This window comes from Falco punctatus (genome assembly GCF_963210335.1).
Source record: "Falco punctatus genome assembly, chromosome: 8".
Classification (NCBI taxonomy): Eukaryota; Metazoa; Chordata; class Aves; order Falconiformes; family Falconidae; genus Falco; species Falco punctatus.
The window spans coordinates 55,520,903-55,537,847 of NC_137588.1; the positions used below are offsets into that span (position 1 = coordinate 55,520,903).

General features: G+C 58.6%; 3 protein-coding genes across 10 annotated transcripts; 1 reads left to right on the forward strand and 2 right to left on the reverse strand.

Moving 5' to 3' along the window:
- Positions 1-969: 969 nt before the first annotated feature.
- SIMC1 (SUMO interacting motifs containing 1) lies at positions 970-9,165 on the reverse strand. Of its 8 annotated transcripts, none has more exons than XM_080398796.1 (11): positions 8,965-9,165; positions 7,992-8,123; positions 6,618-7,361; positions 6,158-6,378; positions 5,484-5,553; positions 4,904-5,049; positions 4,284-4,481; positions 3,660-3,788; positions 2,521-2,677; positions 2,356-2,440; positions 970-1,444 (listed from the first exon to the last, which is right to left on the reverse strand). In XM_080398796.1, the coding sequence occupies exons 1-11, from the start codon at positions 9,031-9,033 to the stop codon at positions 1,209-1,211; spliced, it is 2,187 nt and encodes a 728-aa protein (XP_080254922.1). In that variant the 5' UTR covers positions 9,034-9,165; the 3' UTR covers positions 970-1,208. The 8 variants fall into 8 exon arrangements, with proteins under 8 accessions (XP_080254922.1, XP_080254925.1, XP_080254924.1 ...); XM_080398799.1 differs by having other exon boundaries at positions 970-1,429; positions 4,284-4,463; positions 7,992-8,126; XM_080398798.1 differs by having other exon boundaries at positions 4,284-4,463; positions 7,992-8,126.
- THOC3 (THO complex subunit 3) lies at positions 9,109-12,775 on the forward strand. Its single transcript, XM_080398814.1, has 6 exons — positions 9,109-9,370; positions 9,782-9,938; positions 10,789-10,993; positions 11,344-11,505; positions 11,596-11,696; positions 12,026-12,775. Exons 1-6 carry the CDS (start codon positions 9,188-9,190, stop codon positions 12,187-12,189), a joined length of 972 nt encoding a protein of 323 aa, XP_080254940.1. The 5' UTR covers positions 9,109-9,187; the 3' UTR covers positions 12,190-12,775.
- Positions 12,330-16,370, reverse strand: CPLX2 (complexin 2). The gene is made up of 3 exons (XM_080398821.1): positions 16,263-16,370; positions 15,593-15,768; positions 12,330-15,420 (listed from the first exon to the last, which is right to left on the reverse strand). The coding sequence occupies exons 1-3, from the start codon at positions 16,291-16,293 to the stop codon at positions 15,223-15,225; spliced, it is 405 nt and encodes a 134-aa protein (XP_080254947.1). The 5' UTR covers positions 16,294-16,370; the 3' UTR covers positions 12,330-15,222.
- Positions 16,371-16,945: the final 575 nt, after the last annotated feature.

A 16,945-nucleotide genomic window follows, 5' to 3' on the forward strand; every position in this document is an offset into this window, starting at 1 on the left:
TTGGGAATACTTCTGGCTACTACTCCCAAAATATTATTTCACTGTCCCCTGGATGGCTTATTCCTGGATTAGAGGGGCAATGCCATGTGAATGGTTAGTTTGTTCTGCACCTGGCAGTTGAAAAGTGGCTTCCTAAAGAGCAAGGAGCAGATGTGAGCCCCAAGTCAGACCCTTTCAAGCAGTTCTGGGCTAACTAAAGCCAGTCTTTTGGGTGAGGCCTTGCTGTGTAGCAGGCACCACATCTTCAGTGTGTGCAGCGCTAATACCAGGACTACTGCATTCCTGGCTCTACCTGTGCTGCCTGATACTCCTAGGCTCTGCTTTCCTCATTAGGACACTGCCAAGGGTCCCCTGTCAGGGGGGCAGCTAAAGGAGGCAGCTACAGGAGCATCTCCTGCTCCCAACCTCTGTTGCTGCTTGCTGAACTGTCTGAGGAGAGCTTCTGTAGGAATGCCCAATTGCTCTCTGACCTCAGCTGCGATTTGAGTGGATGGCAGTGGATTTGAATTCAATTTTCATCTCCATAATGTGCATGCTTGCCTGGACTGCAGACACTTCAGTGCTGGAAGCGAGAGGCACAGCCTTTTCAGCTGATGCTGCTATTCAGTCCTCCCTCTTGACATGCTAATCACCTTGGGTAAATTCATGTAGTTTGATTTGATTTGAAGCAGAAATGTTCCTCTCCTGAGGACTGACCAGCATGGCTTAGGGATCTCTGCACTGTGAATGCCCTCACTGCATTCCCCATCTGGGTTGTTAGTGTTTTGGTGTTTGTGTTTTTTTTTTTTTTTTTTGTGTTAAGGATTATAATATCATCCTTAATATTGAAGAGGTATTTTGGCATTTTGTTTGCTGTGCGAGCTGCTGTCAAGAGTTTGTGGCCGCATCAGTCTAATGTCCCAAGGTACAAGCTGATGGAGCTCTGCACTTCCTTTGGGCAGGGCTGGCACCAAGATGGAAGAGTTCCAATAAATACAAAAATAATTTATTTTTTTAAAAATGTACAAAGTACCTAATAAAACTAGGATGAGGCAAGTTTGAGAGGAAGGGCCGAGACCATGTAAACCAGACATTTTTCCAAAGAAATGTATAAACAAACCCACGTGATGTGTGACACCTGAGACTGCAGCAGGAGATGGGAGTTTTGATCCGGTTTTATAGAGGAAACATAAAGTTCTTTGCGTCTCCTGCTGCAGTGGTGGTCTCCATCAGGTAGCAGTGACAATGAGGAACAACTCCCGAAGCATGCACAATTTCTCTGTGATCTCCAGGGGAAAAGGCTGCCCCAGGACCTGCTGCATTCGGCTGATGGAGTCCTCTATTTTCAGTTGGATGTCCAGATGGCTGATGTCATCACCATCCTGGAGCTTGGGCTTGGCTTTCTGAATGATCAAATCCATCCGTTCGTTGAGTGAGCTCCGCAAGTGCTCTGCAAGAGGAAATGCTGGTGGGGAGAGGCAATGTGTAATGGGCTGCCTGACCCGTACTGGGCAGACTGCAGCGTCCTGCAGGCAGCACAGTGCTGTGGTGGAGGAATAGCTGGGAACTGTGCTCATCTTCTCATGGTTATCCTTGATGCTTCTGCATGAGACTAGCCTGGTGTAAGGAACTGTCCCCTCCCAGAGCTCAGTCTGCATCTGGAAAGAGCCCAAGAAGTGGGGAGGGGGCAGGGCTTGTAGCATCCTTTTCTCCTGTGCCAGTGCCAGACTGAATAGCTGTCCAGCTGCAAAGGAGAGTCTCTAAAGAGCTTAACAACTGTAATCATCTAGGGCTTCAGGGAGAAAAAGACTCTATGCACATGTGATCGTGGGTTCCTAAGAGCCTTAACCCTAAGCTAAAGCAGCTGAAGTTGGAAAAAGACTAGGAATTTGAGGAGTTTTGTCCTGGGGTCAGAAATGCTGCTCCTTTCATGGCTACTGTGGGTGGTGCTCTCTGCCCAGTTTACTAAGTACGGAATATGTCCTGGCTTTACCATCTCTTTGCCTTCTGCTTTTCCTCCTAAACCATCCTATTCTTCCACTCACACTAAGTGTGTGCAACTTAGACAACAGTGGGTACAGAGCACCCCCTTGTGTACTTCCCAGTGCTGGAGTTGATCCTTTAGGAAGCAGACTATTTCTTAGAGGCTAAACTTGACAAAGCAATTTGGGTGCTCTGCTTGGGGCAACAAGACTTCTTTACTCTGACTTCTGGGAATAATTACTAGCATGGATGGAGGCACATTATCTTTCTAAGACTCAGTGTCTTAGCTGTGAGCTCAAGAGTGATGAGAAGAGAGGAGGAAGAATACTTTGGCTGTTCCACTGCAGCCTCTTGATGAGATTGTGTCTATTAAGGCCAGAACAGGCTACGTACCCAGTACCACATTTTGGTAGCTCTGGAGCAGCAAACTCAAGTACTGCAGCATCTCATCCCATCTTTGCCATGTTGCTGTATCATCCTATGACAGGATACAATATTTGGTTATTAGAAGAGGTTTTCTCAGGAGAAAACAAAACAAAGGGAGGTTGGGCTTCATACCTCGTATTTCAGCAGCACAGAGAAGTGGTTCAGAAAATACAGGATCTTGGCCAGAGACAAGGGCAAGGTCGTGGGTACATCACAACTATGCTGGAACACAAGTTCTAGTAGTCTGCAGCGCAGGAGCTGGCTCTCCATGGTGTTAAAGAAAGCTTCCCTGGAAGACAAAAGGGATTTACTTTGGGGGAGACAGCACAGCTTGACCAGGAACAACTGCTCCAGTATGCTCCCGGTGTCCCATTGGTGCTGATCTGGTACAGATGTGGGGTGACTGCCAGGGCTGCCCAGCAGTGCACTGGAAGGAAAACCACCAGATGTGATAGGGAGACCTTTGTTCCGCAGCTTGGCCATGGGCATGTTTTTGTCCTTAGGCCTGACCCGTGGCAATTTGGGGTCAGTATGGTCTGTCAAGCAAGCTTAGCTGCTTCACTTCACCCTGCCCAGCCGCCTGTGTAGAAGTTACCCATTCCTGCTGACTTGCAGGGAGCACAGCCAAGCAAGTGTGAAGTGGGGTCAGCAGCCAGATGGATCTAGGATATATCCTAGGAGCGATAGCTTGGTTAGATTCAGTTTGGCTTGATCAGACCTGGTGTGCTCAGAGACCCTGCTAAAAGGGTCTAAAAGAGCTGCCTGCTGGGGCTTGCCAACACAGGTTTGAAATGTCTGCAGGTCTGGTGCTCTCATGTCTACACTAGAGCCAGTCAGGCCCTTGTGCTTTGGCTTCAGATACTGCATTTCTTAGAGAAGCACACAAAACGCTGTCAAGGCGAAGCTGTAAGAACTGCATTGTATTTCTGATGAGCTACCCCATTGCTCCTGGGAGTCAGTGATGTATTTACCAGTACCTGACTGTGCTGATGCAGAGTGCTGCATTTCAGACCCTCTTTACAGTTTTAAGGTCCTGCAACTTTTAAAAAGAGGGAGAATCATGTTCTTGGCAACACACCAGCTGAGTAGATATATTCAACTGGTGATGTTTTATCTCCATGGGAGATACAGCCATACTCTTACTGGACGGGCCATAAATGAGCTTGTCTTTCTCTACCCTGTGGGACTTTGTGCATCCAGACTTGGATGTAAATTGGGAGTAAGACTATTGTTCACACAGGCGGATGCTGCCTTGCACATGTTTGTCTCACCTTTGGCTCCGCAGGGGAATATGCAGTATAAACGGGAATATCACATCTGCGATCTTAGAGGAGCTGCAGTTGGGAGATTTGTCCACTTCCACTGCAATGGACAACATCCGCTGGAGCAGGAGCATCACCCTAGGTTAAAGACACAGTCAGCACTACGAGATACTACCCCTCGGCTTGCAAAGTAAAGCAGTGGGGATGGCACTTAGTTCAGCCTCATGCCTTGCAGTGAGGGACACAGGGGAATGTAGCAGGCTACATTTAGTGCCTCTTGATGGCTTTTGAATCTGAAGCTCTTTGAAGCAGAGCTAATCCCCAGGTGGGCCCTCGGGAGGTCTCGGCAGCTGTACTGAGTGGTGGTGGAGCAGCTTGGGACAGCCTGAGCTGTGGGCAAAAAGCTCCAGCCTTACGCTATGTGCAAGCGCAGGATGCTTACTGAGCTGATTTCCCACCAGGTAAGGAAGTCTCTTGCTCACCAAGTCTATGGACACCCCAAAGGAGAACCAGCAAAACTGGTCACAGGTACAGCCTGATTCCCCTGACTTGAGAGACTCTGGCTTGGGTGCTGGCTTCCTGACTTGGGCCCCAGGATAATGCCAGCAGGTAGACAGGACTTCTGGGGCTTACTTCTGAGCGAAGAAAGTTGGTGGAGCCACCTCTGCCTGGTCAGTGCTGGCCAGCCATGGTGCAGATGAACTGTGTTCAGTCTTTGCTTCTGCTGAAGAGGATGTAGTTTCTTGCGGCTGCTCTTGTGCCTGGAAGAACCCAGCTCCTGTAACTGCTGCGACCAACCATTTGACCACCTCCCTGGGACAGAAACAGGAACTTCAGTGGGAATAAGCCCGGTCTTGCTGCATTATGACTAGGTAGACTTGGAGCTTGAAGAAAGACCCCAAGGATGAAGAATATATCCCACCTGCTTGGACAGGTTAGGGAGTAGTTCTACTGAGCAGCAGATTTACATGCTTGTCAACAGGACTGCCACCTCAGTCCTGTCCTGAGCAATGCAAATCCAATCTCATTCCTGGGAAAAGCCCACTAGGTTGTGGCTGGAAATGCCTTGCACATCATCTCTGGTGGTTTGCTTCTGTAAACCTGCCGTGGTTCTTTATACTTGGGCCTTACAATTCCCTCTGGCTCCCAAGCTTGTTTCCTGGAAAGTCTGACCTGGAATCTTAACAGCTGTTCCCTGAGCCCCTGCCTCTCAGCATCTGGTTCAGAATAAGGGAGGAGGAGGCATCCCTTACTTGATATTGTTGAAGCACGTGTCACACGAAAGCACCTTCTTGGCAATCGACTTCTGCAGCAGGCGCAACCTCAGGTTCTCCTGGAAGTCATCCTCCAGGGTCTGCACCACATACTGCAGGAAAAGGAGCCAGCCAGGGGGCTTCTCCTGAGGGCAGATGGAAATGGTATGAGCCTGGTGGAACCACAGGGTGAGTTGCTCCAGGGAATTCGGCTGTCTTGGGAATGGGCTGATGTACCTCAGGACTAACTCCAGGAGGGTCTGCCTGGCTCAAGCAACGTCCTAAGGGCATTGCTGGACCTGTTCTACCATTGCACTACGGCTGTGACCCACAGAGGCTTTATCCGTTGCTGTGCCTTCTTCAGATGGGACAACCTGCCTACAGCTGTGCAGCAGGTAAGGGAGCACTGCAGGATACTCAACTGGTATTTACTGCCCTCAGTGACTGCAATAAAACTGCATGTTGGACTGGCCCATACTGCAGCAAAGCAGAGCCATGTGAGGCTCTGGGGCAACGCTTATCCTCAGGCGCCACGTACTGGATGATCCCTGCCTGATGTGACACATGCGGTGCCAAATACCTGGTCTTCCATAATGTATTTCAGCAGCGTCCAGTCCCATCCCACTGTGGCGGTGTCGGCTGGATGGAGCCTGCAAGGACAGCACTGTCCATTTGTGCTGAACTGCCCAACCATCTGCCTGGAGGCACAGCAGCCCCCGGCCCTTCCCACCCCCACTTGTTCAGGGACCTTCCCTGCCTTCTCCTCTCCAGCTTCACCCTCTCCCTTTCTCCTCCCATGACCACGTTCATTTTTTGTGGGGCTGTACTCCATGGAAAAGCCCAGGACTCTTGGGCCTGTGGCCTCACCAAACATTGTGCCCCTCTATGGGAACCCTGAGGGCAGTAGGGAAACTGCTCCAATCGCCTCCAGACAGTGGCCCCTGCTGCAGCCCAGGGAAGGCATTTCTGCCATGTCACAGCAGTGAAGAAGGCGCTCTACGCTTCAGGAGGAAGGCAAACACGATCCTCTGTCACAGAGGGCTCCCCGGTGTCACAGGCTGTCCCTGACCCACTCTCAGACAGCCAGGGGTGTGCCTGTGCTGATAACAGGAGGCAGGAGGATCATCCTGGGTTATAGGGGAAATAGCTCCCTGTTCTGTGGGTGATGACCACAGAGAACATAACCTTTACGCTGAGCAGGCCCCCAGGAGCACCTAGCCAGTCCCAGGGCACCACGGCAAAGGGAACACGTACATTTGGATCTTCATCAGCAGCATGTAGGTGTCCTTCAGGATCTCCTCTTCCTGAGGGTCCAACAGGATCTGTCTGATCAGATGGGAGACGATTTCTTTGGGGGGACAGTGTTGGCGGGAGACGAAGTCACTCAGGAAATGCAAGGTGCCCTCCAGGAAGTTCTCCTCCATGGTGGTGTGCACCATGCTCAGCTTCCCGCTGGGGATGAGCTCAGGTTTCCACTGCGTACAAGGCAAGGCAATGGATAAAAGCCAGTTCCCCCCAACACAAAGGAACCCAGCTGTGATGTAGGGCCCACCGTGAAGGGAACTGCAATAACCAGAGATCCCAAATGCCTGGCAAAGCTCCCCTCAAAAGGGGAAGCAGAGCAGGAGCTGCCCCTGCTCCATCCTCTACCACAGGGGCTGCTCTGAGCAGGCTCCGGCTGGGCTTGGCAGCAGCTGCTCTAAACCCTGTTTACCTGCTGTGTTTCCCTGTCGGATGCTATGCCTTGGAGGAAGAGGTGCTGGACTCCACTCCTCCTGAAACACTGCAGTTTGTTCAGCCAGGCCTTGCTGTCAGCCTTGGTCCTGTCTGGCATCACTTGCTCAATTGCTTTGTGTGGTGATAAGTCACCTGCTCCCAGAAAAGGCCCCTGCGCCTTCCCTGGGGTTGTGGGGATGGCTGGGGCAGGGCTCAGTCTCGAGGGGAGCTCCCTTTGCTGGCACAGGTGGGGAGTCTCTTCCTCTGGGCCACCGGCTTTCCAGCTGCTGCTGCTGTCCAAGCTGGAGGGGGACAGAGACAGCAGGTCTGAGTCCAGCTGCATGCTAGCCAGGGAGCCCAAGTCACTGTTAAAAGTGGTACTGCTGCAGTCCTTCTCCAGGCTGCAAGAGGAACTGTGGTGGCTGGAGGTGATAGAGAGACAGCTCCATCTCTCTGTGCTTTCTGCTGTGTCCGTGATGGCACTGGGCTCTGCAGGAGAACTGTGCCAGGGTGCTGCTGGGCTCGGCCCCGCTATCGCCTCTGTTTCTTGCGTTGTGGTGGAGCACAGCTGTGGGTGGGACATGTGTGCTGCCAGGGCAGCAGGCACCTGCTTGTGGTCCTGGTCAGCCCCGCCAGTGGTGTGTGGAGGGCTGCAAGTGTCCTCTGTCAGGTCAATGATGGTAAGAGTGCTCCAGGGCGCCTGTTCTGTGCTTACATCCTCACAGGTCAGATCAATGATCTCCTGTAGGGACAGAGGGGACAGCACTGTCAGCGATGGTAGCCTCAGTCCTCCACTGCCAGGGACCTCTGCCATACCGGCACCGTTGCCCCAGCTCAGGAAGAGAAACCAGAGGCAGAGACCCCACTGCCTGGCCGAAGGGGACAGGTGCAGTGGCACCGAGCTCTGGTGTCAACCTTCCCCGGCAACATGGCAGAGCCCCAGCCTGACCCAGGCTCTTCTTCCCTGCTCCTGGCAGAAAGAAACCCCCCTGCTCCCCCCAGGGCTCCTTATGGCAAACGGCTGCATCCTCCCCTCCAAACACCTCTCACATTATCCCAGAGTGAGCCTGGCTGCCTGCTCACCTCCCTCCCGGGATGGGGAAATGCCAGCCCTGCTGGGGTGCCCGGGGAGGGCACGGGGAATGCAGCGAGTGCTCCTGTCCCCCATCCCCAGGGGCTCCTGCTCAGCGCTGGCAGGAGCGGTGCAGGATCCAAACCTCAGCACCACCCCTGCAGCGTGACCTCACCCGCTACAGAGACAGAAGTGGTGGGCAACAGAGCTACCATCACATCTGTGGCACCAAGCCAGAGCTACAGCAGCCTTGAGACTCCGGGGATGGATTCCCACCCAGGACCTGCTGGGCCACAGCACCTGGAGCTCCAGGGACCGGCCGTCGGAGGGGCAGCAGGAGCAGGTGGGGGAGGCGGCTGTGCCCGCGCCGCTGGCAGGCAAGGCACGGCGCTTCCCCGGACCTGGACGTGCCTGGGAGGGGTCGGAGCCTGTCTGCTGTTGGAAAAAAAAACCACCCTCAGCATCTCAAAGCGGGAACATGTTTTACGGGCAGTTTAAACCCAATTTTTAACCCTGACTCAGACCTGCTGCCTTTCCCAAGGAGGGGCCGCAGGTGGCCTCGGGAAGAGGTGAAACCCAGCAGGCCCGGCGTGCTGCGGGGGGCCGGTGGAGCCGCGGAGGGACAGGGTGGCCGCGGCCCCCGCCAGCCCTGCCGCACCGGACACCGCGGAGCTGTCGGCGTCTGACCCCACACCGGGCCCGGGGCCTGCGGCGGCCGGTGGCGCGGTCAGCGCGCTGCCCCGTGCCCACGGCCCTGCCTGGCCGCACCTCCCGCCCTGAGCCGCCGCCCCGGCCCGCTGTCCCCGCCTGCGGGGTGGCCCAGGTGACAGGATGGCGGCCGCCCCGCCACGGCCCGGGCCTAGAGCCGGCGGGGTGCCCGGGGGCTGAGCCCTGGAACGCGCCTGGAGGCGCGGCTGAGGGAACCGGGCCTCCCCATGGCTGCGGGCCGGGCCTTCCCGGGGGGACGCGACCGAGGGGGCTGGGACCCCCGGGGTGACACGCCTGGGGACCGGGCCCCAGCTGGCGGGAGGTGGCCGAGGCCTGGGAGGCGGGGGAGGGGCGGTCCTCGGGGGATGCGAGGCCCGTGACCGAGGGGACCGGGCTCCCCGGGGACGCGCGGCGGGGCACGCCTCTCCACGGCCCCTGACGCTTCCTGACCTCCCGCGGCTCCCGTCCCGCCCGCGGCGGAAGCGCCGCCATGTTTGTGAGCGGCAGCGGCGCCGCGCGCGGCGGGAGGCCCGGCCCCGCCCCGCCCCACGGGCCGCCGACTCACCGCGGGGAGCGGCGGCGGGCGGCTGCTCTCCGAGTCCGAGTCGCTAATGACGATGACGCTGTCGGCCATTTTGGCAGCGGCCGGCGGCTCCACCCCCCGCGGGCCGGCGGCGGCAGCGCTGGGGCCTCGGGCCGGGCCCGGCCGAGGCGGGCGGCGGAAGCTGCGTCAGCCGCGGCGGCGGGCGGGGCGGCGGCGGGCCCGGTGACGGCGCGGCGCCGCCGCCATGGCGCTGTCGCCCTACGTGCAGGCCATGCAGGAGCTGTTCCGCGCCAACACGCGGAGCCGCGAGTTCCCGGCGCACGGCGCCAAGGTGCACTCGGTGGCCTGGAGCTGCTGCGGCCGCCGCCTCGCCTCCGGCTCCTTCGACAAGACCGCCAGCGTCTTCCTGCTGGAGAAGGACCGGCTGGTGAGCTCCCCCGGCACCGGGCGGGCGGGCCGCCGCCGGTGGGTACCGGACCCAGGGGCACCTGGTAGCGGGGCAGCCCGGCAGCCCTCGGGCCGGCACCGGTGGTTGGGGCCGGTACCGGGGACCCCGCCTGGGACGGGTGTCTCACACCGGGACTGGGCCCCGGTGGTGGGTTCCAGGCTTGGGAGCGGGTATGGGGTCCGTGCCGGGAGGGGGCCGGGGCCAGAGTCGGGGGCTGGAGCTGGTGCCCGGTTGGGGCGGCGGGAGGGTCCCTCCGGCCGTGGCGGGGGAGCGCGGCTGAAATAGCGCTGGGGCTGTTGGGCTGTATGGGTGCAGCATACTGGGATCCGGGGCAGGAGCAGGAGCTGAGCCAGCCTCATCCTCCCATCAATGGCTGTCCTCTCCCTCCAGGTGAAGGAGAACAACTACCGAGGTCACGGGGACAGCGTGGATCAGCTCTGCTGGCATCCCAGCAACCCTGACCTCTTCGTCACAGCATCGGGGGACAAAACTATCCGCATCTGGGATGTCCGCACCACCAAGTGCATTGCCACTGTCAATACCAAAGGTGAGTCCCTGCTGTTGGGTCCCGGCAGAACTTTGGCTGCGCTGGACCTGTCTGCAGTGGTACCGTGCTTTGGATGCGTCTTGTGGGTATTGGCAATCGGGGCATCTTTGCTGACTGCTTTTATCGTTGCGTTGCATTCATCCATAAGGAGCAGCAGTGAACGTGAGGGCTGATTTACTCTGGGGTCAGGACTGGAGAAACTACTGAAATACAATGCTGGCTGTTAAAATGTCCTGTGTACTTGTCTCTCAAGTCTGTGGGCTGTGAGGCTGGAGACTGAGGAAAGGCACATCTGCAGAGAGGCATGGTAGAAGTAAAAGTCTGAACAGATTCAGGAAAGTTACTTGAATTTGTGTACTGGTTAACTCTGATACCATCTCTGTTCTTGGAAATCTCCGATTTTGAGTTGCCAGGGCTGGAAATGGCATTGTAAGATAGCATAACTGCAATCTGCCTTGTTGCATCATAGGTATTTTTTGTGGGCTTCCACTTTTTCTGGATCTTGAGGATCACTGGATTCGGAGGATATTTGAGTGGACCTTGTTTGGTGGTTGCTCTGGTCCCATCTTGGCTGAAATGGGAAGGGCAGCGATGTAGTCTTGTTGGCTTGAAGCTGCAGTTCTGTTAAGTTTGATTGTCAAGAACTATACATACTTGCTGGACAGCTACTGTATAGGGTTTGTGTGTTGGAGTGCAGACCTGGCAGTTTGTTTCCTGTTTGGGAGTGATTTGGAGTTAGTGGAGCAGGTTATGGCCTTAGATCAGGAATAAAAGCTGCCTGTCTGCTTAACTCATGGCTGTTGTGGATTGTTGTGTGGAAATGGGGCCTGCTGCTTTTCTGTCCCTCCAGGGGAGAACATCAACATCTGTTGGAGCCCTGATGGACAGACCATTGCAGTGGGGAACAAGGATGATGTGGTAACTTTCATTGATGCCAAGACGCATCGCTCCAAAGCTGAGGAACAGTTCAAGTTTGAGGTGAATGAGATCTCCTGGAACAATGATAACAACATGTTCTTCCTCACTAACGGGAATGGCTGCATCAACATTCTCAGGTAGGTGCCTGTGGTGGCTGATGGGCAGGGTAGCAGGGCTGGCTGCCACAGACATCAGTCTGCAAGTCCTTCTGCTGCTTTTGGGGAACGCAAGTTCCCCACCCCAGTGATTCCCAACCCTTTGGTTGGAACACACTTGCCTGGAGCTGTGGTTGCCTCAGTTCTGGGCTGGGCTTCCCAAGAGTGACCCTGATGCTCTGCCTCGTTCACTTGGCACTCCAGGTTTCCAAGAGTGTGGCCTTGGACCAGTTGGTTTGCTTACAGTCCTGGTGTGCCTCATGCCAGCCCTGCTTGTAGACGAGCCCTATGCTTCTCTCACTGCTTCCTGCCCTCTCCCTTGATCTCTGCAGCTACCCAGAGCTGAAACCTATTCAGTCCATCAACGCCCATCCTTCAAACTGCATCTGCATCAAGTTTGATCCCATGGGGAAGTACTTTGCTACGGGCAGTGCTGACGCGTTAGTCAGCCTCTGGGATGTGGATGAACTGGTGTGTGTGAGGTGCTTCTCAAGGTAGGTGGTGCTGTCCAGAAGCTGTTTGCCTCCCCTCTCTAGTGAGGGTGAGGCAGGTGGCTCACCGTGTGGTTCACTCTGTTGCTGCAGGCTTGACTGGCCTGTGCGGACACTGAGCTTTAGCCATGATGGCAAGATGCTGGCATCGGCATCAGAAGATCACTTCATTGACATTGCAGAGGTGGAGACAGGTAACAGTTTCCTTTTGGGAGACAGCAAGGGGGGAATCGGATGGAGAAGTGCTGGTGGAGCTGGGGTGGCGCTGGGGGAATCGGTCTGCTGCTGAAGAGCCTGGCTGTGTAGAGCAGAGCGCCGTGAGGGGGAGCCTCTGCCTCGTTGGTGTGTGGTAGACGTGCACGTCATGTCTGTGCCTTGTCGCCAGGTGATTAAAAGGCGCGGAAGCAGTGTTTGTTCCTCCTCTGCCTTGTGCGGGAGAGAAGAAGCAGGTGCTTGGCTCTGGGGCAGCGTGCAGCGGAGGGCCAGAGGCTCTCCAGGCTGACGTGGCCCCTTTTCCATGCAGGAGAGAAGCTCTGGGAGGTGCAGTGTGAGTCCCCCACCTTCACAGTGGCCTGGCACCCGAAGAGGCCGCTGCTGGCCTTCGCCTGTGACGACAAAGATGGCAAATACGACAGCAGCCGGGAGGCAGGCACCGTCAAGCTCTTTGGGCTCCCCAATGACTCCTAATGAAACCGCGCCGGGGGAGGCAATGCCTGCCTGCTCTCACGGGGATGGGAGAGTGCTTAGTTAGTGTAGGTTGGGGTGAGGAGATTGCCCCCCTCCTTGCCTGGTTGGCAGTGCTGCCACCTTTGGCTCAGCTCTGTGCGTACTGCTCTCGGCAACATTTGTAAAAAAGCAGCTTGTGTGCTGGGGAGGACAGGGGGGATGCTAGCAGGGCCCCCTTCGCCACCCAAGGGCTGCCGCCTCCTGTCTGGGGTGTGGGGGGCTTGTTCCACAGGCAAGTGGCCAAAGAAAGTCAGTCACTGAAGGTGACTGCTGAGGACCCTCCTTGTGAGAGAAGCTCTGCTCTGGCCAGGCTCCCCAGCAGTGATAAGCCGTGACTGTCCCCTTGCCCCCAGCGGCCTGCTGGTATGGGCGGCCCTGGGAGCAAAGCCTGCCCCTTCCCCTTCCAGTGTCCCTTCGTTGCACTGGGGCAGTAAGGGGAGGGTAAGGGAGTGCAAGTTAGGGGATGTTTCCCCAGCTGGGGCATTTATTTCTTTTTTGTACATGTGGTGGTTTTTTCTAATTTTGATAAATCCTCTTCCATAACGAAGGTGCCTGTGGCTGCTTTGGGGGCAGAAGTAGGGGAGAAAGCGGGTGCTGAGCTGCTGTCCTGGGAGCTCCTCTCCCTTCCCCTTGGCCATGGCAAGGCCCTGACTAAGGGGTCTGTGTTGCGGGGCTGCCCCCGCTGTCCCTGTCTCCTGTCCTGCGCTGTCACCCCGCCAGGGGGCGCTGCGCCCCCACACTGGGGACAGGCGACAGCAAGGACACTGCACAGAGGATGGGGACAGCCGCAGGGACCTGTCCCAGTCCTGTAACCCTTCTCCTGGCAGCATCCTGGATGGATGGAGCAGCGCTGAGGCCCCAGAAGAAGATGCTGCCTGTTCAATGCCACGGTCACCAGCCCTGGGCAGAGCCCTTCCCTGTACCCCTGCCAGGGGTGACAAGGAGTGCCTGCCCCGTCCCTGCTCCCTAGGAGAGCTGTGGGGCTGTCTTCCCACCTGTGCCCTGTGCCAGCATGCTGGGTCGCAGGGGAGACGGTTGCTGCAGAGGAGGTGCAGGCACAGCCTGCCTGTGATGGAGACCTTGCCTGCAAGATCTCTATCATTTCCTACCCTAATATTTTCTTCTGACACGAGCTTTTCCAGGTGGCTGCTCTGCTGATGCCGCCTGGGTAACGCCTGAGTTGTTTGCTAGTAAATGATGGCAAATCAGTCGAAGCTGAGGCTGGCTCCGGACAGAGGCTGTGCCACATCTGAGCACTGCCAGGGGCCCTGCCTTGCTGGGGGGCATGAGGTGCCCGATTGCCCAGGCCCTGCCCGTAGCCTTGTGCCCGTGACCCACAAGAAACAGCCCTTGTACCCCAGGGTCAAGTCATCCTGTGAGGAGAGTCCCAGAGTCAGGGGGAAGGGCCAGAAGCTCCTGTGCCATGTCTGTGGGACGGGGTCCCACCAGTACCCATCCCTTTTACCTTGTCCCCAGCCCTGGAGAGGGCACCTGCAGGGTGGGCATGGGGGTGTGGGGAGGCAGCTGGACTGAGCAGGGCTCTGGGAGCCGTGTGTGGCTTCTCTCCACCTGTGGCTGGGCTTGGGTGCTGCCCAGGCTGGGCCCTGTGGCCTCTCCTTAAGTGACGAACTGCCAGGTCTCAGCTCTGGAGGGGAGATGGAGGGGCAAGGGAGCTGGTGTGGGGGCCCAGGGAAGCAATGGCTGAGCAGAGGCCGGAGCAATGTACAAATCCCTTTATTTTATTAGTTTGTCAAAGACTAGTTCGAGCAGGATGGTCACAGCATGTCTGTGGGGCCCCGAGCTGCCCGCCGCCTCCCAGGGAAGCCCCTGGTGAGCAGCTGGGGGCTGTGGCAGAGGAAGCACGGGGAAGAAGGAGCACGGTGCGGCAAGGGACGGACGGGGATGAGGGCATGCCCCCACGTCTCCCCGTTGGGGTGCAAGCAGCAGCTCCTGGGACATGCCCGGGCTGCTTGCCCAGGGATACCTTCCCAGGCCCCGGGGACCCGTGTGTGTCCAGCGTTGGGTGGGGGGCAGCCGGGCACTCCCAGCCCGGGACTGGCCCGGCAGCCCTCAGCCCCGTGCTGGCTTTATTGCAGGGGGCAGAGTGGGGGCCCCGGCAGTGCGGCGGGGGCTCTCGGCTCAGCGCTGCGGGTGGCCCCAGGGACAGCAGGGACTCGGGGAGCGGGTGGGGAGTGTGAGCAGCGGACACGAGGACGCATGGAGCGACGGGGCGCACCCTGGCACAGAGACACTAATGCGAGAACGGGGGCCAGTGGGGCTGAGACACAGACGAGCGAGCGGTGGGGATGGCGGGGACGGGGTGGGGGGACGAGGCAGGGGGGTCCCTGCCCCGCACGTGCCTTTGTACACGGTCGGCGGAGCGCGGTGCCCGCTCCTCCCGGTGCTGAAGTATTGCAGTCTAACTGATATGGCTTTAACTATGGGGCCAGAGATGCGGGGAGGGGGGTCCCCTCCAACCCCCCGATGCTGGGGCACACCGAGCAGCCCCGGGGGACCCCCGTTCCCGGGACCGGGGATGGGGGAGCTGCGGGCAGGGCGCCTGGCTTTGTGCTTTGGGCTTGGCCCAGGGCGGGACAGGGCAGGGGGATGGCAGTGCTGGGGACGAGGGCAGGCAAGCGAAAGCCTGCCGGGGTCCCCTGGGAGGGCAGCAGGGGCAGGGCAGGGGGCACAGGGAGCCACCCCGGGGGAGCCGGTAGGGCCTGGGGTGCCCCCAGCCTGCCACGAGGTTACATCAGTGCATTTGGTCCCTGTTCACCCTGTCCAGCCAGGGCCGCTCCCCTTTGGCACGGCGTGGTGGGGGGGCCCTGCCTAGACGGGACGGGGCGGGTTTTTGGTGTGGTCAGGGCAAAGGGGGAAAGGAATGGGGAGGGGGTGCAGGGACACCCCCCCCACGGGGCCAAGGGAACTGATGGAGGGGTTGGAGGGGAGAGGGCGCCCGTGCCCCAACACCCCATGGCAGGGTCGGTGGTGTTGTTACTTCTTGAACATATCCTGCAGCGGGCCAGGCAGGTACTTGAGGACGGTGTCCAGGATGCTCTCCTCCTCCTCCTCGTCCTCGTCCCCGCAGCCCGCCGGGATCGCCTTCTTGGGGCGCGTTAGGCTGCCCTCACACGGCTGCTCCAGTGCAGCTTTCTCCTCTGCTTCCTTCTCCTCCTTCTTCTTCAGCCCGTACTGCAAGGACACAGGTCCTCAGCAGGGCAGGTTGTGGGCACTGCCCGTGCTCTGCCCTGTGCCCATCACCACCGCCTCAGGCCACCTTCCTCCCTGGCCACGCTGGCTCCCTGTCCCAGCCCTACCCCGGCTGCTGTGGGTAGGGGTGGGTGCAGGGGAGATGTGCGCCCACCTTGTCACGGATCTGCTGCCGGACTTTCTCCCGCTCAGCTTCCATGCGGGCGTGCTTGGCTTTCCGCTCCTCCTCCTGTTGGCGCAGGGCCTCCTGCCTCTCCTCCTCCTTCTTCTGCGCGTCGGGGTCTTTCTCCTCCTCACCCCCCAGCATCTTTCCCATGTCCTTGGTGGCCCCTGCACAGCACAAGACCATTGGCTGGTCCCCAAGGGGTGCTGCAGCCCAGCGCCTGCTCCCCAAACCCCTGCAGAGGTAGAGAGGGCATGGAGCCCCCCAGCAAGGATGACCCAGGACATCCTCAGGGCCACCCGTGCCAGAGTTGGCTGCACACAGGCTCTGGAGGCTGAGGGGATGCGGAGTGCTGCAGGTTGGCTGTGCTGCCCTAGTTTGGCGTCAGTCGGGGGAGACACCAGCAGCTCTTTCGTTGCTGGCACCCAGGGGACCCGCCAGGGAATCCCACTTAGCAGCGGGAGAGCTGGGATTTCCCAGCCAGGCGCTGCCGGTGCTGGGAACAGGAGCCCCGGAGGGCTCCGGCAGCAGCTCCCTGCTGCTGGTGGCTCTCCCCGCAGCTCTGTACCCCTGCCATGTCCCTCCCAGCATGCTCCCTGGGGTGTGGAAGCCAGAATCACTCCTGGAGGGGGAACCCTGAGGGGGGACAGCATCCACTCACCGCCCAGCGCTTGCTTCATGACAAAGTCCATGGTGCCGGTGTGTGCGTGCGGCTAGGCCAGTGCCCAGCGCTCATCCACTGCTGTCCGGGCTTGCCGACCAGGGCCACCTGCGTGGGCAGAGGGACACGGTCGGGGGTGCAGTGCTCAGGGTCCCCACCACCCAGGCATGAGGGATGGACTCCGCATCTCCAGCCCCAAATGCTTTCCAGGATGGGCAGAGGGAGCTTTTGGGGTCTGCAGGCAGAGGGTGGACAGATCTGCCTAGTGGCAGTGCCTGCTCCCCCCGGCCCCCTCCTCACATCCCTGCTGGCCTTGGGGACTTGTGGAGGGTCCGAGGCAGGGACTCTCCACCTCAGCACTGCCTCAGTGGTGCAGCAGGAGCCGGGGAGCCCTGGGGTGCTGCCTGGGGGCTGGCAGGATGGGGACCCACCATGCCACCACCTGCTGTGGGCCATGACAACAGACCCTGCCTGGGGGATGCCAGCGCAACACAACCGGACACGGGGTGCTGCATGTGTGCGCATGTGTCTATGGCAATGCATGTGCTCTGCAGAGGGATGGAGCAGAGGCTGTTGGCAGGTTGTGACAGTGTTTGGGGGCTGTCAGGGTTGCAAGCAGCAGCCTGTGACTCTGGGTGTGATCCCTGCGGGTGCTGGAGATGTGTGACGCTGTGCAGGGACAC